We start from the raw sequence: 23,588 nt of genomic DNA, 5'->3' as shown, positions 1-23,588 counted from the left end.
GTATTACACTCCATCATCAACCCTTCACACCTAGTATTAGTATTACACTCCAGCATCAACCCTTCACACCTAATATTACACTCCCTGCATCAACCCTTCACACCTAGTATTACACTCCCAGCCTCTACCCTTCACACATAGTATTACACTCCCAGCATCAACCCTTCACACCTAGTATTACACTCCCAGCATCTACCCTTCACACCTAGTATTACACTCCCAGCATCAACCCTTCCCACCTAGTATTACACTCCCAGCCTCTACCCTTCACACCTAGTATTACACTCCCAGCCTCTACCCTTCACACCTAGTATTACACTCCCAGCATCAACCCTTCACACCTAGTATTACACTCCCAGCATCTACCCTTCACACCTAGTATTACACTCCCAGCATCAACCCTTCCCACCTAGTATTACACTCCAGCATCAACCCTTCACACCTAGTATTACACTCCCAGCATCAACCCTTCACACCTAGTATTACACTCCCAGCAGCAACCCTTCCCACCTAGTATTACACTCCCAGCATCAACCCTTCCCACCTAGTATTACACTCCCAGCATCAACCCTGCACACCTAGTGTTACACTCCCAGCAGCAACCCTTCACACCTAGTATTACACTCCCAGCCTCTACCCTTCACACCTAGTGTTGCACTCCCAGCATCAACCCTTCACACCTAGTATTACACTCCCAGCAGCAACCCTTCACACCTAGTATTACACTCCATCATCAACCCTTCACACCTAGTATTACACTCCCAGCAGCAACCCTTCACACCTAGTATTACAATCCCAGCATCAACCCTTCACACCTAGTATTACACTCCCAGCATCAATCCTTCACACCTAGTATTACACTCCATCATCAACCCTTCACACCTAGTATTAGTATTACACTCCAGCATCAACCCTTCACACCTAATATTACACTCCCTGCATCAACCCTTCACACCTAGTATTACACTCCCAGCCTCTACCCTTCACACATAGTATTACACTCCCAGCATCAACCCTTCACACCTAGTATTACACTCCCAGCATCTACCCTTCACACCTAGTATTACACTCCCAGCATCAACCCTTCCCACCTAGTATTACACTCCCAGCCTCTACCCTTCACACCTAGTATTACACTCCCAGCCTCTACCCTTCACACCTAGTATTACACTCCCAGCATCAACCCTTCACACCTAGTATTACACTCCCAGCATCTACCCTTCACACCTAGTATTACACTCCCAGCAACAACCCTTCACACCTAGTATTACACTCCCAGCAGCAACCCTTCCCACCTAGTATTACACTCCCAGCATCAACCCTTCCCACCTAGTATTACACTCCCAGCATCAACCCTGCACACCTAGTGTTACACTCCCAGCAGCAACCCTTCACACCTAGTATTACACTCCCAGCCTCTACCCTTCACACCTAGTGTTGCACTCCCAGCATCAACCCTTCACACCTAGTATTACACTCCCAGCATCAACCCTTCACACCTAGTGTTGCACTCCCAGCATCAACCCTTCACACCTAGTATTACACTCCCAGCAGCAACCCTTCACACCTAGTATTACAATCCCAGCATCAACCCTTCACACCTAGTATTACACTCCCAGCATCAATCCTTCACACCTAGTATTACACTCCATCATCAACCCTTCACACCTAGTATTAGTATTACACTCCAGCATCAACCCTTCACACCTAATATTACACTCCCTGCATCAACCCTTCACACCTAATATTACACTCCCTGCATCAACCCTTCACACCTAGTATTACACTCCCAGCAGCAACCCTTCACACCTAGTATTACACTCCAGCATCAACCCTTCACACCTAGTGTTACACTCCCAGCATCAACCCTTCACACCTAGTGTTACACTCCCAGCATCAACCCTTCACACCTAGTATTACACTCCAGCATCAACCCTTCACACCTAGTATTACACTCCCAGCATCAACCCTTCACACCTAGTATTACACTCCAGCAGCAACCCTTCACACCTAGTATTACACTCCCAGCATCAACCCTTCACACCTAGTATTACACTCCAGCATCAACCCTTCACACCTAGTATTACACTCCCAGCAGCAACCCTTCACACCTAGTATTACAATCCCAGCATCAACCCTTCACACCTAGTATTACACTCCCAGCATCAATCCTTCACACCTAGTATTACACTCCATCATCAACCCTTCACACCTAGTATTAGTATTACACTCCAGCATCAACCCTTCACACCTAATATTACACTCCCTGCATCAACCCTTCACACCTAGTATTACACTCCCAGCCTCTACCCTTCACACATAGTATTACACTCCCAGCATCAACCCTTCACACCTAGTATTACACTCCCAGCATCTACCCTTCACACCTAGTATTACACTCCCAGCATCAACCCTTCCCACCTAGTATTACACTCCCAGCCTCTACCCTTCACACCTAGTATTACACTTCCAGCCTCTACCCTTCACACCTAGTATTACACTCCCAGCATCAACCCTTCACACCTAGTATTACACTCCCAGCATCTACCCTTCACACCTAGTATTACACTCCCAGCATCAACCCTTCACACCTAGTGTTGCACTCCCAGCATCAACCCTTCACACCTAGTATTACACTCCCAGCAGCAACCCTTCACACCTAGTATTACAATCCCAGCATCAACCCTTCACACCTAGTATTAGACTCCCAGCATCAATCCTTCACACCTAGTATTACACTCCATCATCAACCCTTCACACCTAGTATTAGTATTACACTCCAGCATCAACCCTTCACACCTAATATTACACTCCCTGCATCAACCCTTCACACCTAGTATTACACTCCAAGCATCAACCCTTCACACCTAGTATTACACTCCCAGCCTCTACCCTTCACACATAGTATTACACTCCAGCATCTACCCTTCACACCTAGTATTATACTCCCAGCATCAACCCTTCACACCTAGTATTACACTCCCAGCATCTACCCTTCACACCTAGTATTACACTCCAGCATCTACCCTTCACACCTAGTATTACACTCCAGCATCTACCCTTCACACCTAATATTACACTCCCTGCATCAACCCTTCACACCTAGTATTACACTCCCAGCATCAACCCTTCACACCTAGTATTACACTCCCAGCCTCTACCCTTCACACATAGTATTACACTCCAGCATCTACCCTTCACACCTAGTATTACACTCCCAGCATCAACCCTTCACACCTAGTATTACACTCCCAGCATCTACCCTTCACACCTAGTATTACACTCCCAGCATCAACCCTTCACACCTAGTATTACACTCCCAGCATCAACCCATCACACCTAGTACTACACTCCAGCAGCAACCCTTCACACCTAGTATTACACTCCAGCATCAACCCTTCACACCTAGTGTTACACTCCCAGCATCAACCCTTCACACCTAGTATTACACTCCCAGCATCAACCCTTCACACCTAGTATTACACTCCCAGCATCTACCCTTCACACCTAGTATTACACTCCCAGCATCAACCCTTCACACCTAGTATTACACTCCCAGCATCAACCCTTCACACCTAGTATTACACTCCAGCATCAACCCTTCACACCTAGTATTACACTCCCAGCATCAACCCTTCACACATAGTATTACACTCCCAGCCTCTACCCTTCACACATAGTATTACACTCCAGCATCTACCCTTCACACCTAATATTACACTCCCTGCATCAACCCTTCACACCTAGTATTACACTCCCAGCATCAACCCTTCACACCTAGTATTACACTCCCAGCATCAACCCTTCACACCTAGTATTACACTCACAGCATCAACCCTTCACACCTAGTATTACACTCCCAGCAGCAACCCTTCACACCTAGTATTACAATCCCAGCATCAACCCTTCACACCTAGTATTACACTCCCAGCATCAATCCTTCACACCTAGTATTACACTCCATCATCAACCCTTCACACCTAGTATTAGTATTACACTCCAGCATCAACCCTTCACACCTAATATTACACTCCCTGCATCAACCCTTCACACCTAGTATTACACTCCCAGCAGCAACCCTTCACACCAAGTATTACACTCCCAGCATCAACCCTTCACACCTAGTTTTACACTACCAGCATCAACCCTTCACACCAGGTATTACATTCCCAGCATCTACCCTTCACACCTAGTATTACACTCCCAGCATCAACCCTTCCCACCTAGTATTACACTCCCAGCATCCACTCTTCACACCTAGTGTTACACTACCAGCATCAACCCTTCACACCTAGTGTTACACTACCAGCATCAACCCTTCACACCTAGTATTACACTCCTAGCATCAACCCTTCACACCTAGTATTACACTCCCAGCCTCTACCCTTCACACCTAGTATTACACTCCCAGCATCAACCCTTCACACCTAGTATTACACTCCAGCATCAACCCTTCACACCTAGTATTACACTCCCAGCATCAATCCTTCACACCTAGTTTTACACTCCCAGCAGCAACCCTTCACACCTAGTATTACACTCCAGCATCAACCCTTCACACCTAGTATTACACTCCCAGCATCAAGCCTTCACACCTAGTATTACACTCCCAGCAGCAACCCTTCACACCTAGTATTACACTCCCACCATCAACCCATCACACCTAGTATTACACTCCAGCATCAACCCTTCACACCTAGTATTACACTCCCAGCATCAACCCTTCACACCTAGTATTACACTCCCAGCATCAACCCTTCACACCTAGTATTACAATCCCAGCATCAACCCTTCACACTTAGTATTACACTCCAGCATCAACCCTTCACACCAAGTATTACACTCCCAGCATCAACCCTTCACACCTAGTATTACACTCCCAGCATCAACCCATCACACCTAGTATTACACTCCCAGCATCAACCCTTCACACCTAGTATTACACTCCCAGCATCAACCCTTCACACCTAGTATTACACTCCCAGCATCTACCCTTCACACCTAGTATTACACTCCCAGCATCAACCCTTCACACCTAGTATTACACTCACAGCATCAACCCTTCACACCTAGTATAACATTCCAGCATCAACCCTTCACACTAGTATTACACTCCCAGCATCAAGCCTTCATACCTAGTATTACACTCCCAGCAGCAACCCTTCACATCTAGTGTTACACTCCCAGCATCAACCCTTCACACCTAGTATTACACTCCCAGCAGCAACCCTTCACACCTAGTATTACACTCCCAGCATCAACCCTTCACACCTAGTATTACACTCCCAGCATCAACCCTTCACACCTAGTATTACACTCCAGCAGCAACCCTTCACACCTAGTATTACACTCCAGCATCAACCCTTCACACCTAGTGTTACACTCCCAGCATCAACCCTTCACACCTAGTATTACACTCCCAGCATCTACCCTTCACACCTAGTATTACACTCCCAGCATCAACCCTTCACACCTAGTATTACACTCCCAGCAGCAACCCTTCACACCTAGTATTACACTCCCAGCATCAATCCTTCACACCTAGTATTACACTCCAGCATCAACCCTTCACACCTAGTATTACACTCCCAGCCTCTACCCTTCACACCTAGTATTACACTCCCAGCATCTACCCTTCACACCTAGTATTACACTCCCAGCATCAACCCTTCACACCTAGTATTACACTCCCAGCAGCAACCCTTCACACCTAGTATTACACTCCCAGCATCAATCCTTCACACCTAGTATTACACTCCAGCAGCAACCCTTCACACCTAGTATTACACTCCCAGCCTCTACCCTTCACACCTAGTATTACACTCCAGCATCAACCCTTCACACCTAGTATTGCACTCCCAGCATCTACCCTTCACACCTAGAATTACACTCCCAGCATCAACCCTTCACACCTAGTATTACACTCCCAGCATCTACCCTTCACATCTAGAATTACACTCCCAGCATCAACCCTTCACACCTAGTGTTACACTCCCAGCATCAACCCTTCACACCTAGTATTACACTCCCAGCATCAACCCTTCACACCTAGTGTTACACTCCCAGCATCAACCCTTCACACCTAGTATTACACTCCAGCATCAACCCTTCACACCTAGTATTACACTCCAGCATCAACCCTTCACACCTAGTATTACACTCCCAGCATCAACCCTTAACACCTAGTGTTACACTCCCAGCAGCAACCCTTCACACCTAGTGTTACACTCCCAGCAGCAACCCTTCACACCTAGTATTACACTCCCAGCATCTACCCTTCACACCTAGTATAACACTCCTAGCATCAACCCTTCACACCTAATATTACACTCCAGCATCAACCCTTCACACCTAGTATTACACTCCTAGCATCAACCCTTCACACCTAGTGTTACACTCCCAGCATCAACCCTGCACACCTAGTGTTACACTCCCAGCAGCAACCCTTCACACCTAGTATTACACTCCCAGCATCAATCCTTCACACCTAGTATTACACTCCCAGCATCTACCCTTCACACCTAGTATAACACTCCTAGCATCAACCCTTCACACCTAATATTACACTCCAGCATCAACCCTTCACACCTAGTATTACACTCCCAGCATCAACCCTTCACACCTAGTATTACACTCCCAGCCTCTACCCTTCACACCTAGTATTACACTCCTAGCATCAACCCTTCACACCTAGTATTACACTCCCAGCCTCTACCCATCACACCTAGTATTACACTCCAGCATCAACCCTTCACACCTAGTATTACACTCCCAGCATCAACCCTTCACACCTAGTATTACACTCCCAGCATCAACCCTTCACACCTAGTATTACAATCCCAGCATCAACCCTTCACACTTAGTATTACACTCCAGCATCAACCCTTCACACCAAGTATTACACTCCCAGCATCAACCCTTCACACCTAGTATTACACTCCCAGCATCAACCCATCACACCTAGTATTACACTCCCAGCATCAACCCTTCACACCTAGTATTACACTCCCAGCATCAACCCTTCACACCTAGTATTACACTCCCAGCATCTACCCTTCACACCTAGTATTACACTCCCAGCATCAACCCTTCACACCTAGTATTACACTCCCAGCATCAACCCTTCACACCTAGTATAACATTCCAGCATCAACCCTTCACACTAGTATTACACTCCCAGCATCAAGCCTTCATACCTAGTATTACACTCCCAGCAGCAACCCTTCACATCTAGTGTTACACTCCCAGCATCAACCCTTCACACCTAGTATTACACTCCCAGCAGCAACCCTTCACACCTAGTATTACACTCCCAGCATCAACCCTTCACACCTAGTATTACACTCCCAGCATCAACCCTTCACACCTAGTATTACACTCCAGCAGCAACCCTTCACACCTAGTATTACACTCCAGCATCAACCCTTCACACCTAGTGTTACACTCCCAGCATCAACCCTTCACACCTAGTATTACACTCCCAGCATCTACCCTTCACACCTAGTATTACACTCCCAGCATCAACCCTTCACACCTAGTATTACACTCCCAGCAGCAACCCTTCACACCTAGTATTACACTCCCAGCATCAATCCTTCACACCTAGTATTACACTCCAGCATCAACCCTTCACACCTAGTATTACACTCCCAGCCTCTACCCTTCACACCTAGTATTACACTCCCAGCATCTACCCTTCACACCTAGTATTACACTCCCAGCATCAACCCTTCACACCTAGTATTACACTCCCAGCAGCAACCCTTCACACCTAGTATTACACTCCCAGCATCAATCCTTCACACCTAGTATTACACTCCAGCAGCAACCCTTCACACCTAGTATTACACTCCCAGCCTCTACCCTTCACACCTAGTATTACACTCCAGCATCAACCCTTCACACCTAGTATTGCACTCCCAGCATCTACCCTTCACACCTAGAATTACACTCCCAGCATCAACCCTTCACACCTAGTATTACACTCCCAGCATCTACCCTTCACATCTAGAATTACACTCCCAGCATCAACCCTTCACACCTAGTGTTACACTCCCAGCATCAACCCTTCACACCTAGTATTACACTCCCAGCATCAACCCTTCACACCTAGTGTTACACTCCCAGCATCAACCCTTCACACCTAGTATTACACTCCAGCATCAACCCTTCACACCTAGTATTACACTCCAGCATCAACCCTTCACACCTAGTATTACACTCCCAGCATCAACCCTTAACACCTAGTGTTACACTCCCAGCAGCAACCCTTCACACCTAGTGTTACACTCCCAGCAGCAACCCTTCACACCTAGTATTACACTCCCAGCATCTACCCTTCACACCTAGTATAACACTCCTAGCATCAACCCTTCACACCTAATATTACACTCCAGCATCAACCCTTCACACCTAGTATTACACTCCTAGCATCAACCCTTCACACCTAGTGTTACACTCCCAGCATCAACCCTGCACACCTAGTGTTACACTCCCAGCAGCAACCCTTCACACCTAGTATTACACTCCCAGCATCAATCCTTCACACCTAGTATTACACTCCCAGCATCTACCCTTCACACCTAGTATAACACTCCTAGCATCAACCCTTCACACCTAATATTACACTCCAGCATCAACCCTTCACACCTAGTATTACACTCCCAGCATCAACCCTTCACACCTAGTATTACACTCCCAGCCTCTACCCTTCACACCTAGTATTACACTCCTAGCATCAACCCTTCACACCTAGTATTACACTCCCAGCCTCTACCCTTCACACCTAGTATTACACTCCTAGCATCAACCCTTCACACCTAGTATTACACTCCCAGCCTCTACCCTTCACACCTAGTATTACACTCCCAGCATCAACCCTTCACACCTAGTATTACACTCCCAGCCTCTACCCTTCACACCTAGTATTACACTCCTAGCATCAACCCTTCACACCTAGTATTACACTCCCAGCCTCTACCCTTCACACCTAGTATTACACTCCCAGCCTCTACCCTTCACACCTAGTATTACACTCCTAGCATCAACCCTTCACACCTAGTATTACACTCCCAGCATCAACCCTTCACACCTAGTATTACACTCCCAGCAGCAACCCTTCCCACCTAGTATTACACTCCCAGCATCAACCCTTCCCACCTAGTATTACACTCCAGCATCAACCCTTCACACCTAGTATTACACTCCCAGCATCAACCCTTCACACCTAATATTACACTCCAGCATCAACCCTTCACACCTAGTATTACACTCCCAGCATCAACCCTTCACACCTAGTGTTACACTCCCAGCATCTACCCTTCACACCTAGTATTACACTCCAGCATCAACCCTTCACACCTAGTGTTACACTCCCAGCATCAACCCTTCACACCTAATATTACACTCCAGCATCAACCCTTCACACCTAGTATTACACTCCCAGCATCAACCCTTCACACCTAGTGTTACACTCCCAGCATCAACCCTTCACACCTAGTATTACACTCCCAGCATCAACCCTTCACACCTAATATTACACTCCAGCATCAACCCTTCACACCTAGTATTACACTCCTAGCATCAACCCTTCACACCTAGTGTTACACTCCCAGCAGCAACCCTTCACACCTAGTATTACACTCCCAGCATCAACCCTTCACACCTAGTGTTACACTCCCAGCAGCAACCCTTCACACCTAGTATTACACTCCCAGCATCAACCCTTCACACCTAGTGTTGCACTCCCAGCATCAACCCTTCACACCAAGTATTACACTCCCAGCCTCTACCCTTCACACATAGTATTACACTCCAGCATCTACCCTTCACACCTAGTATTATACTCCCAGCATCAACCCTTCACACCTAGTATTACACTCCCAGCATCAAGCCTTCACACCTAGTATTACACTCCCAGCCTCTACCCTTCACACATAGTATTACACTCCAGCATCTACCCTTCACACCTAGTATTATACTCCCAGCATCAACCCTTCACACCTAGTATTACACTCCCAGCATCAAGCCTTCACACCTAGTATTACACTCCCAGCCTCTACCCTTCACACATAGTATTACACTCCAGCATCTACCCTTCACACCTAGTATTATACTCCCAGCATCAACCCTTCACACCTAGTATTACACTCCCAGCATCAACCCTTCACACCTAGTATTACACTCCCAGCATCTACCCTTCACACCTAGTATTACACTCCCAGCATCAACCCTTCACACCTAGTATTACACTCCCAGCATCAACCCATCACACCTAGTACTACACTCCAGCAGCAACCCTTCACACCTAGTATTACACTCCAGCATCAACCCTTCACACCTAGTGTTACACTCCCAGCATCAACCCTTCACACCTAGTATTACACTCCCAGCATCAACCCTTCACACCTAGTATTGCACTCCCAGCATCTACCCTTCACACCTAGTATTACACTCCCAGCATCAACCCTTCACACCTAGTATTACACTCCCAGCATCAACCCTTCACACCTAGTATTACACTCCAGCATCAACCCTTCACACCTAGTATTACACTCCCAGCATCAACCCTTCACACATAGTATTACACTCCCAGCCTCTACCCTTCACACATAGTATTACACTCCAGCATCTACCCTTCACACCTAATATTACACTCCCTGCATCAACCCTTCACACCTAGTATTACACTCCCAGCAGCAACCCTTCACACCTAGTATTACACTCCCAGCATCAATCCTTCACACCTAGTATTACACTCCAGCATCAACCCTTCACACCTAGTATTACGCTCCCAGCCTCTACCCTTCACACCTAGTATTACACTCCCAGCATCTACCCTTCACACCTAGTATTACACTCCCAGCATCAACCCTTCACACCTAGTATTACACTCCCAGCAGCAACCCTTCACACCTAGTATTACACTCCCAGCATCAATCCTTCACACCTAGTATTACACTCCAGCAGCAACCCTTCACACCTAGTATTACACTCCCAGCCTCTACCCTTCACACCTAGTATTACACTCCAGCATCAACCCTTCACACCTAGTATTACACTCCCAGCATCTACCCTTCACACCTAGAATTACACTCCCAGCATCAACCCTTCACACCTAGTATTACACTCCCAGCATCTACCCTTCACATCTAGAATTACACTCCCAGCATCAACCCTTCACACCTAGTGTTACACTCCCAGCATCAACCCTTCACACCTAGTGTTACACTCCCAGCATCAACCCTTCACACCTAGTATTACACTCCCAGCATCAACCCTTCACACCTAGTGTTACACTCCCAGCATCAACCCTTCACACCTAGTATTACACTCCAGCATCAACCCTTCACACCTAGTATTACACTCCAGCATCAACCCTTCACACCTAGTATTACACTCCCAGCATCAACCCTTAACACCTAGTGTTACACTCCCAGCAGCAACCCTTCACACCTAGTGTTACACTCCCAGCAGCAACCCTTCACACCTAGTATTACACTCCCAGCATCTACCCTTCACACCTAGTATAACACTCCTAGCATCAACCCTTCACACCTAATATTACACTCCTAGCATCAACCCTTCACACCTAGTATTACACTCCCAGCATCAACCCTTCACACCTAGTATTACACTCCCAGCATCAACCCATCACACCTAGTATTACACTCCCAGCATCAACCCTTCACACCTAATATTACACTCCCAGCATCAACCCTTCACACCTAGTATTACACTCCCAGCATCAACCCATCACACCTAGTATTACACTCCCAGCATCAACCCTTCACACCTAGTATTACACTCCCAGCATCTACCCTTCACACCTAGTATTACACTCCCAGCAGCAACCCTTCACACCTAGTGTTACACTCCCAGCATCAACCCTTCACACCTAGTGTTACACTCCCAGCATCAACCCTTCACACCTAGTATTACACTCCTAGCATCAACCCTTCACACCTAGTATTACACTCCCAGCATCAACCCTTCACACCTAGTATTACACTCCCAGCATCAACCCATCACACCTAGTATTACACTCCCAGCATCAACCCTTCACACCTAATATTACACTCCCAGCATCAACCCTTCACACCTAGTATTACACTCCCAGCATCAACCCATCACACCTAGTATTACACTCCCAGCATCAACCCTTCACACCTAGTATTACACTCCCAGCATCTACCCTTCACACCTAGTATTACACTCCCAGCATCTACCCTTCACACCTAGTATTACACTCCCAGCAGCAACCCTTCACACCTAGTGTTATACTCCCAGCATCAACCCTTCACACCTAGTGTTACACTCCCAGCATCAACCCTTCACACCTAGTATTACACTCCTAGCATCAACCCTTCACACCTAGTGTTACACTCCCAGCATCAATCCTTCACACCTAGTATTACACTCCCAGCATCTACCCTTCACACCTAGTATAACACTCCTAGCATCAACCCTTCACACCTAATATTACACTCCCAGCATCAACCCTGCACACCTAGTGTTACACTCCCAGCAGCAACCCTTCACACCTAGTATTACACTCCCAGCATCAATCCTTCACACCTAGTATTACACTCCCAGCATCTACCCTTCACACCTAGTATAACACTCCTAGCATCAACCCTTCACACCTAATATTACACTCCAGCATCAACCCTTCACACCTAGTATTACACTCCCAGCATCAACCCTTCACACCTAGTATTACACTCCCAGCCTCTACCCTTCACACCTAGTATTACACTCCTAGCATCAACCCTTCACACCTAGTATTACACTCCCAGCCTCTACCCTTCACACCTAGTATTACACTCCTAGCATCAACCCTTCACACCTAGTATTACACTCCCAGCCTCTACCCTTCACACCTAGTATTACACTCCCAGCATCAACCCTTCACACCTAGTATTACACTCCCAGCCTCTACCCTTCACACCTAGTATTACACTCCTAGCATCAACCCTTCACACCTAGTATTACACTCCCAGCCTCTACCCTTCACACCTAGTATTACACTCCCAGCCTCTACCCTTCACACCTAGTATTACACTCCTAGCATCAACCCTTCACACCTAGTATTACACTCCCAGCATCAACCCTTCACACCTAGTATTACACTCCCAGCAGCAACCCTTCCCACCTAGTATTACACTCCCAGCATCAACCCTTCCCACCTAGTATTACACTCCAGCATCAACCCTTCACACCTAGTATTACACTCCCAGCATCAACCCTTCACACCTAATATTACACTCCAGCATCAACCCTTCACACCTAGTATTACACTCCCAGCATCAACCCTTCACACCTAGTGTTACACTCCCAGCATCTACCCTTCACACCTAGTATTACACTCCCAGCATCAACCCTTCACACCTAATATTACACTCCAGCATCAACCCTTCACACCTAGTATTACACTCCCAGCATCAACCCTTCACACCTAGTATTACACTCCCAGCATCAACCCTTCACACCTAGTGTTACACTCCCAGCATCAACCCTTCACACCTAGTATTACACTCCCAGCATCAACCCTTCACACCTAATATTACACTCCAGCATCAACCCTTCACACCTAGTATTACACTCCCAGCATCAACCCTGCACACCTAGTGTTACACTCCCAGCAGCAACCCTTCACACCTAGTATTACACTCCCAGCATCAACCCTTCACACCTAGTGTTGCACTCCCAGCATCAACCCTTCACACCAAGTATTACACTCCCAGCCTCTACCCTTCACACATAGTATTACACTCCAGCATCTACCCTTCACACCTAGTATTATACTCCCAGCATCAACCCTTCACACCTAGTATTACACTCCCAGCATCAAGCCTTCACACCTAGTATTACACTCCCAGCCTCTACCCTTCACACATAGTATTACACTCCAGCATCTACCCTTCACACCTAGTATTATACTCCCAGCATCAACCCTTCACACCTAGTATTACACTCCCAGCATCAACCCTTCACACCTAGTATTACACTCCCAGCATCTACCCTTCACACCTAGTATTACACTCCCAGCATCAACCCTTCACACCTAGTATTACACTCCCAGCATCAACCCATCACACCTAGTACTACACTCCAGCAGCAACCCTTCACACCTAGTATTACACTCCAGCATCAACCCTTCACACCTAGTGTTACACTCCCAGCATCAACCCTTCACACCTAGTATTACACTCCAGCATCAACCCTTCACACCTAGTATTACACTCCCAGCATCAACCCTTCACACATAGTATTACACTCCCAGCCTCTACCCTTCACACATAGTATTACACTCCAGCATCTACCCTTCACACCTAATATTACACTCCCTGCATCAACCCTTCACACCTAGTATTACACTCCCAGCATCAACCCTTCACACCTAGTATTACACTCCCAGCATCAACCCTTCACACCTAGTATTACACTCACAGCATCAACCCTTCACACCTAGTATTAGTATTACACTCCAGCATCAACCCTTCACACCTAATATTACACTCCCTGCATCAACCCTTCACACCTAGTATTACACTCCCAGCAGCAACCCTTCACACCAAGTATTACACTCCCAGCATCAACCCTTCACACCAGGTATTACATTCCCAGCATCTACCCTTCACACCTAGTATTACACTCCCAGCATCAACCCTTCCCACCTAGTATTACACTCCCAGCATCCACTCTTCACACCTAGTGTTACACTACCAGCATCAACCCTTCACACCTAGTGTTACACTACCAGCATCAACCCTTCACACCTAGTATTACACTCCTAGCATCAACCCTTCACACCTAGTATTACACTCCCAGCCTCTACCCTTCACACCTAGTATTACACTCCCAGCATCAACCCTTCACACCTAGTATTACACTCCAGCATCAACCCTTCACACCTAGTATTACACTCCCAGCATCAATCCTTCACACCTAGTTTTACACTCCCAGCAGCAACCCTTCACACCTAGTATTACACTCCAGCATCAACCCTTCACACCTAGTATTACACTCCCAGCATCAAGCCTTCACACCTAGTATTACACTCCCAGCAGCAACCCTTCACACCTAGTATTACACTCCCACCATCAACCCATCACACCTAGTATTACACTCCAGCATCAACCCTTCACACCTAGTATTACACTCCCAGCATCAACCCTTCACACCTAGTATTACACTCCCAGCATCAACCCTTCACACCTAGTATTACAATCCCAGCATCAACCCTTCACACTTAGTATTACACTCCAGCATCAACCCTTCACACCAAGTATTACACTCCCAGCATCAACCCTTCACACCTAGTATTACACTCCCAGCATCAACCCATCACACCTAGTATTACACTCCCAGCATCAACCCTTCACACCTAGTATTACACTCCCAGCATCAACCCTTCACACCTAGTATTACACTCCCAGCATCTACCCTTCACACCTAGTATTACACTCCCAGCATCAACCCTTCACACCTAGTATTACACTCCCAGCATCAACCCTTCACACCTAGTATAACATTCCAGCATCAACCCTTCACACTAGTATTACACTCCCAGCATCAAGCCTTCATACCTAGTATTACACTCCCAGCAGCAACCCTTCACACCTAGTGTTACACTCCCAGCATCAACCCTTCACACCTAGTATTACACTCCCAGCAGCAACCCTTCACACCTAGTATTACACTCCCAGCATCAACCCTTCACACCTAGTATTACACTCCCAGCATCAACCCTTCACACCTAGTATTACACTCCAGCAGCAACCCTTCACACCTAGTATTACACTCCAGCATCAACCCTTCACACCTAGTGTTACACTCCCAGCATCAACCCTTCACACCTAGTATTACACTCCCAGCATCTACCCTTCACACCTAGTATTACACTCCCAGCATCAACCCTTCACACCTAGTATTACACTCCCAGCAGCAACCCTTCACACCTAGTATTACACTCCCAGCATCAATCCTTCACACCTAGTATTACACTCCAGCATCAACCCTTCACACCTAGTATTACGCTCCCAGCCTCTACCCTTCACACCTAGTATTACACTCCCAGCATCTACCCTTCACACCTAGTATTACACTCCCAGCATCAACCTTTCACACCTAGTATTACACTCCCAGCAGCAACCCTTCACACCTAGTATTACACTCCCAGCATCAATCCTTCACACCTAGTATTACACTCCAGCAGCAACCCTTCACACCTAGTATTACACTCCCAGCCTCTACCCTTCACACCTAGTATTACACTCCAGCATCAACCCTTCACACCTAGTATTACACTCCCAGCATCTACCCTTCACACCTAGAATTACACTCCCAGCATCAACCCTTCACACCTAGTATTACACTCCCAGCATCTACCCTTCACATCTAGAATTACACTCCCAGCATCAACCCTTCACACCTAGTGTTACACTCCCAGCATCAACCCTTCACACCTAGTGTTACACTCCCAGCATCAACCCTTCACACCTAGTATTACACTCCCAGCATCAACCCTTCACACCTAGTGTTACACTCCCAGCATCAACCCTTCACACCTAGTATTAAACTCCAGCATCAACCCTTCACACCTAGCATTACACTCCCAGCATCAACCCTTAACACCTAGTGTTACACTCCCAGCAGCAACCCTTAACACCTAGTGTTACACTCCCAGCAGCAACCCTTCACACCTAGTATTACACTCCTAGCATCAATGCTTCACACCTAGTATTACACTCCCAGCATCAACCCTTCACACCTAGTGTTACACTCCCAGCATCAACTCTTCACACCTAGTATTACACTCCCAGCATCAACCCTTCACACCTAGTATTACACTCCCAGCATCAACCCTTCACACCTAGTATAACACTCCAGCATCAACCCTTCACACTAGTATTACACTCCCAGCATCAAGCCTTCACACCTAGTATTACACTCCCAGCAGCAACCCTTCACACCTAGTGTTACACTCCCAGCATCAACCCTTCACACCTAGTATTACACTCCCAGCAGCAACCCTTCACACCTAGTATTACACTCCTAGCATCAACCCTTCACACCTAGTATTACACTCCCAGCATCAAGCCTTCACACCTAGTATTACACTCCTAGCATCAACCCTTCACACCTAGTATTACACTCCCAGCATCAAGCCTTCACACCTAGTATTACACTCCAGCATCAACTCTTCACACCTAGTATTACACTCCCAGCATCAACCCATCAGCATCAGGTGCCAAGTGAAGTGTATTCGTTAGGGGCACTCTGCTGCAATCCATATATACATGGCGGTCAGTTTTGTTCAACGCTCGGTCTAAGGAGATGTCTCATCGTTCTGGTCCACTAAAATTATGTTCCAGGTACATTGATGGATACACTTTTGCCTCCCCTTTTTAGTTGTTCAATGATGACCCAGTTTCTGAGTTTGGCTCATTGAAGTAGCTCACTTCTCCTTAAGTGAATTTGTGGGTTTTACGGACGTCCCCAACTTGGCTAATATTAACTAGGCATGGTAGAGAAACATATCAACATTCCAGGTAAGAATTATGACATGTTCTGTAAATGTAAATAAGTTGTATGCCATTCTTTATAACAGGTACGGAAACCTCAGGTTGGAGAATGTAAAGTGTGTTTGAAGCGACTCGTGTACTCACAGGTAGGGTATGCACGGGGGCTCCACCTCGGATAGTGCTGCTCGATAGGCCCGGAAGGAAGAGGAGCTGTCAATCAAGGTGCAGTATTCCGCCAGGCCCTGAGTAACAACACAAACACAGTTTAAGTCTAATGCGTTCCACTAGATATCTGTTCCACAAGGGCACGTACTAAGCAATTCCAGATATCTGCATTAATAAGGAGGAAGAGCACAAATGCTGTGACTCAATGAAAGGGGAGGACATTAACAAGAAGGCCGGCTTAACACTTGCAGGCAGGTAAGATACATACCACCTCCAACCCAGTCACTGACCCCAGATCCCTCTGAAATGGGTAACACCATCTGAAATTTACGTAAAAAGAAGAATTTTCACAAATCACTCACGCAACCTCTAAGCCATGCCTCACCTCTGAGGTCTGCTTCTGCCACTCTAGCCTTCGGATGGGTGCAGAGTCCAGTGCCGAGAGAATCGCCAGATAGGAATTAAAATTATTTAGCTTCCGTAAGTGCTGTGAGGAGAAAGGAGAGGCAGGTCAGCAAAAATGTTGACTATTGGAGGCAAGATCTACCATGTGTGGCATACCGCACCATGTGCCGTGTTCTGAAGTTACAGACATCCAAAAAATCCTCTCTCTTTGTTAGGAATATTGTATAGAAAACACTGCAGGAAATGGAAAATGTTACTTCCCCTGTAATCCTCTGTTTGGAGCCTGTAGTGCTTTGTGTATGTCTTCCATAGGGTCATAGGCTTAGTTGTAAGTTCTTTTTCTTCAAGGTGGTTTTTAGGTCTAAAGATATATTGGGACTCCTCCCTTAGCCCACAATGCACCAGGACAAAGACTCCGCCTTAGACTTGTTCCCCCACAGTGTTGAGTAATGTAAGTAGAGTTGGTGGAGGGTAGACAGAATATATGTACGGTGCATTATGAGTACCAACAGAAAATGTTAAAATAATTTGCATCACTCGCTTTGAGAGTCGGGTGGGGAATGAAGCACATGTATATCTACAAAATGACTACATACAAACATAATAAACGTTGTGTCATTTTCCATTGCATAGAGATGGAGCATTGCCTCCACTGGTTTAGTCGTAACACCACTAGCTTTGAACCTGGATAAATGGTTCCTTGATGATTAATGCCTGTGACTCACTAACTCTTTTTACTGAGATAATGGCCACAAGTAATAACACCTTCCATGACAAGAACACATGCAAGCGGCTATTGCAGCAAACTGAAGAGAATTAGAAGTGTACGTTAGCCCTGCTTTTTGAAGATGTAGTAAGTAGACGATGAGTTCTTGAACTGATGCTTTAAGTGGATCTTGAGGTCTCCAACGATTAGCTCGGGAGCTACTGGTAGCTTGCCAGTACCTTCAAAGTAGTTCTCAGAGGAGAAGTCAAGCCCAGTGTCAAATTCAGAGGGTATGTGCCTATTAAAGAAGGCAGCACTGCTCCTCTCAAGACCCTTGGAGTGACAGCCAGCAAGCCAAACCTAGGGCAGTAACTCATACTAACACTCAAACACGCACTGTATTAGCCTACAGGGCCTTCCACTTGACAGTCTGTATCTAATCTCAATATAACTAAGCCACAAGGAGATTGACCATGTTGCAGTCCCTGCTTTATCAGTTACAACATGTGTGTGAACAGTGGAAAAGGAGCATGGCAGTAGTAGCCAGAGCAGTAATCAGCGCTGACCCACCAAAGTGTGGGACTGCAGGAGTCACTGTGAAAATGTATCAGTTGGGTGCATGAGCAGCATTTTCAGAATGATAATTCAAGTTGAGCTGGGGAGACCTACTGCTGTACTTATGTCCTTTGTGCAGTAGGGAGTGTCAAGATTTGATTGTAACTTCATAAGTCAGGTGGCAGCATTTAAGATTGATGAAAGATTTCCCAGCATTTCTGCTGGTAACCGCACCTGGAATACTTGGGTTGTAACTACTGATAATCCTGCTTAGGGTGCTTATAGAGTACTGTAGTCATTATTTTACAGTTAGAAAATGTGCTAGTAGCTCAGGAAGACTTTCCTTGAGCAGACGCAGCTCTTACTACAGAAAAGGTTGGAGACCCAGAGTCTGCAGTACTGGACAGATCTTTTCCACCTGGCTGCGTAACGGGCACGTATGATGGTTTATGTGCCTAACGCAGGATCTGCATACAATCACCTGGAAGTTTAAGTAAATCAAATACTAAGACCGCAGGTGCCAAATGGCTGGGTTCATTTACTTGAGGTTTGAATGCCCTAGCTGCCCTGACGCTGTGTCATACCGAATGGTGTAAGTGGCAGTTTTTCGGGTGGATTGAGTGACATCTCTAGACGCATCGAATACCTCTTCTGTCTCACCCAAGTGGGGGCAACTAGAAAGAGACTCCTGGACATCTGCCTTATTTCCCTCATAAGTATGAGATTAGGTGCAGTGGAGGAAAAGGGTAGGCAAAGATTCTGGACCAATTCATGCATAATGCATTACTCAAGGACTGTGGATGTGGGAACTTGGAAGTGAAAGTTTGGCCATTTGCATTTGATGGTGTATAATAAATCAACTGTGGGTGCGTCTCATTTTTGGAAGCCCATGCAAGGTACTGTGGGATTCCTCTCCCCGTTGATGCATTCTGCTTATTGTCCGCAAAATCATTGTCCACTCCAGGCAGCTATTCCGCTAACAACTGAATGTGACTACGAACGGCCCACTGCCAAATTGTATGAGCCAGCGCTGCCAGCTGATTTCTATGGGTGCCACTGTGTATATTACTTGATGGTCTGTATAAGGACTGCTTTCCCCTGAATTAGGGTGTAAAAAGCTGTGTGAGCTAACTGAATTGCTGTCAATTCGAAGTAGTTGATAAGGCAACCCAGCATTGTCATACGCGGAGACATGTCCTTTCCCAGCCCATGAGAGAGGCACCCTTGGTAAAGGTCTCCTGCAGCTGAGGGCCGAGAAATGGCCTGCTCAGTAACAACTACCTATTGTTCAAGCTATTTAGGTTCTGCTGATCACGGGCCTCCACCAACACTAGATCTTCCCGTTGATGCTTTTCTTCACAAAACATCATACCCTAAACACTTCTGTAAGTGACGCATTTGTGCAGCCTTGCCTGAGACACAATCGCTATGCATGAAGCCATCCTACCTAACAATTTCATTCCCATCCTGACTGCGATGGAAAAATGTCTGTAAAAAAGACAAAGCCCCTAAAAGAGGGTCGGCTTGGCGATGCAACATTCCTGTGTTGACAGTGAACCTTAGTGTGCCCAACAGAGACACAATGTGCTGAGTATGTGCTAGACATTGCTGTTGGCTGCTGAACCTTTTTAGCCAGTTGTCTGTAGGGACTCAGAATGGGAGAACTTTAAGCTGGTAGTGTTGTCCACTGATCACAAACCGTTAGTATGCGTCCTTGAAGTCGAGGATCACTATATAGCCTCCTATGCAGAGCAGTAGAATGAAGTCCTGCAAGGCGGTTACTTTGAAGTGCTTCAACGCGGTGTACAGGTTCAAAGACTTGAGGTCTTAGATAGGTCGCAGAGCATCATCTTGTTTGTTAATAAGAAAGTACAGGTAGCATGCTGCTTGGCCCTGCAAATGGGGGTGCACTGGCTCCATGGCACACTTGGCAAGGAGCACTGCTACTTCCTTCTGCAATTGGCTCCAGTGTTCTTGACTCACATGGCAAGGCGGTAATTTTGGTGATGTGGAACACTAGACAGTACCCTTGCCATACCAATGAAAGGATCCACTTGTAGGAGGTTATTCCTTCCATTGCAAAAGAAATAACCTTATTCCTCCTCACACCCACAACAGGCATAGTATGGCGGGGGTAATGTTAGCAGGTAACTGGAGTTAGAGGTACCCGTGTTGGAGCTACCTCTACACTTTCCTCTGTTGTTTCCAATATAACCATCTCTTCCATAGGCTTTGGATGCCTGGCCTTACTGAAGATCAATGTTGCTGGTGCCCCGTTTTTGTAGAAGTTTGCTAACAACCAAGAAGTCTAGTGGGACATGTCCCTTGATGTACATGGGGCACCCAGAGCAGGCACATATTTCTGTTTGACACGCGGGTGACAAGCCGTACTGTGACTGAGTCCTTGAAATTTTCCGTACTGCACTTGCTCATGGTTTTAATCATCCGTAGGTACTGAACAGACCGCTTGGTTTTGGAGAGAGTATCCACCAGAAAGTTGTCTTCCTCCTTGACAACATGAAGTTTCACTTTGTGGTAGTCTGGCGCCTTTTGGATAACAGTGGGTTCCACCGTGGTGTTATCCAAGGAGGAAGGCTTAAAAAGATAGGATTTAAGGTCAGCGCGGTCCTGTGGGTCGATATAGTAACACTCCCAAGGATCCTCTCCATACTCGGCTGGTCCGGGCTCTAGATATTGATCCTGTATATCATCAGGACTCACTTGCTCAAAGTCTGATAAGTGCCGAGATGGAGGAAGTGGTGGTGGCTGTGGCTGTAACGGAGGTTGGGGAATTAGAGGAGAGAATTGTTGTGGAAGACTAGTGTCCTTGATCCTAGGACTAGTGGCTTCGATATCGCTGTATTTTATCTGACATTTTCTCATCAAAGGTGAGCTTCCTCTTTACCCATGGAGGTGGCTGTGGTGTAGGACTTTCTTCCCGTGTGACTGGCTGAGTGAGGATCTTCTCTGTAGAATGGTGTATGAATATTTTACACTGCCTAATATCAGGCACCTCTGGCAGTTCACTCGACTTTGATCTTGCTGTTGAGGCATTCGGCCTCGGGTTGGGCTTAGAGGCAGCTTAGGAGCGGTTTTCCACTCTGTGGGTGTATTGGCAGGGACTTGAGGCTGAGCCACCATGCGGGAGTGCAGGGCTGGGAGAGGAACATAAAGGTTGGTGCCACTTCTGCCTAGTCTTGGGAATTGATGCCAGACTCTCTCAAGAGTAGTGCTCAGCCTCAGTGCAGACTTCTTTCAAGGTAGGTCCTCGGGTGGGTTGATTCTCGAGTAAGGGTAGTGTAATAGTTGCTCTGGGCATCGTTTTTGTTCTAGGGTCTGTGGGCTGCTGCAATAGGAGTTCCTCCTCCTCGCTACCAGATCAATTTAAGAATAGGATTTGGGGTTTCCCTCTCCCTGTGCCTGCAGTATACCAGATGGGCTTCCTCTCGCCTAACTGGAACTCAAAAGGTTCTCTATGTCTGATGGGCCTCAACGCTGCATTTTATGATGAGCCCAGCAGTGCTCTCAGCAATAAACAAGTTCTTTGTTTTTTAAACGCCCTTTAGGCAGATTTCTAATGCTCTGAGGACAGGCAGAAGTTACAGACCTGATGGTGATTATACCATGGATTTTTGTTATGCTATTTTGGTCAAAATGATGTTGTCTCCACACTACACTCCCCCTCCAGTCACTCTTACCACTACCTTACTCCTGGACAGAAAACTATGTCCGATCCAAAGCATCCCAGTCTTCAATGCGGTAGATGGTTCCAATGCTGCTGGTTCAGGATCCTGGTCAACTGATGCCAAAAGGAGCAGAGAAACTGGACAATCTGAGTCCAGTGGCAGGAAAACACAATTGGAGGTCAAGTCTTTTCCTGATGTATTGTGTGCTACATGAGAAGTTACATGATATTGAAGACTGAAGACTTCTTCAAAGAAAATCCAACTTCCAACATCTGAGCTCAAAACTAGATGGCAGGAGTATGCAAGGCACATTTATCTACAGCAACTCTTGCTACAAACAAATGATACTAATTTTAACAGAATTGCTCTAGCACTTGATCTATCATGAATTCACATGTTTTTTAAAACAATCCCTGCACAGGTTAACAAGATTGAAGTATATATGCCAGCAGTTCATGCCCCCTTCATTATTTGCAATGCTATGTTTAAGCCAACAAGTCCTTTGTTCCAGTCCGAGGAGTCAGGCAGATTCTCATAGCAGAG

General features: G+C 46.6%; 1 protein-coding gene across 10 annotated transcripts in view; it reads right to left on the bottom strand.

Moving 5' to 3' along the window:
- The window catches only part of RAPGEF1 (Rap guanine nucleotide exchange factor 1), a 714,396-nt gene that overhangs the window by 64,476 nt on the left and 626,332 nt on the right, over positions 1-23,588 (bottom strand). For all 10 annotated transcript variants that reach the window (XM_086924774.1, XM_086924779.1, XM_086924781.1 and 7 more), the window contains 2 exons: positions 18,079-18,180; positions 17,673-17,770 (listed from right to left, as the gene is read on the bottom strand). In XM_086924774.1, the coding sequence (XP_086780900.1) occupies positions 17,673-17,770; positions 18,079-18,180 (200 nt within the window). The remainder of the gene's footprint in view (positions 1-17,672; positions 17,771-18,078; positions 18,181-23,588) is intronic.

The sequence above is a fragment of the Lissotriton vulgaris genome, chromosome 5 (assembly GCF_964263255.1).
Source record: "Lissotriton vulgaris chromosome 5, aLisVul1.2, whole genome shotgun sequence".
NCBI classification, from domain to species: domain Eukaryota; kingdom Metazoa; phylum Chordata; class Amphibia; order Caudata; family Salamandridae; genus Lissotriton; species Lissotriton vulgaris.
This window is presented reverse-complemented; position numbering and strand designations above follow the sequence as displayed.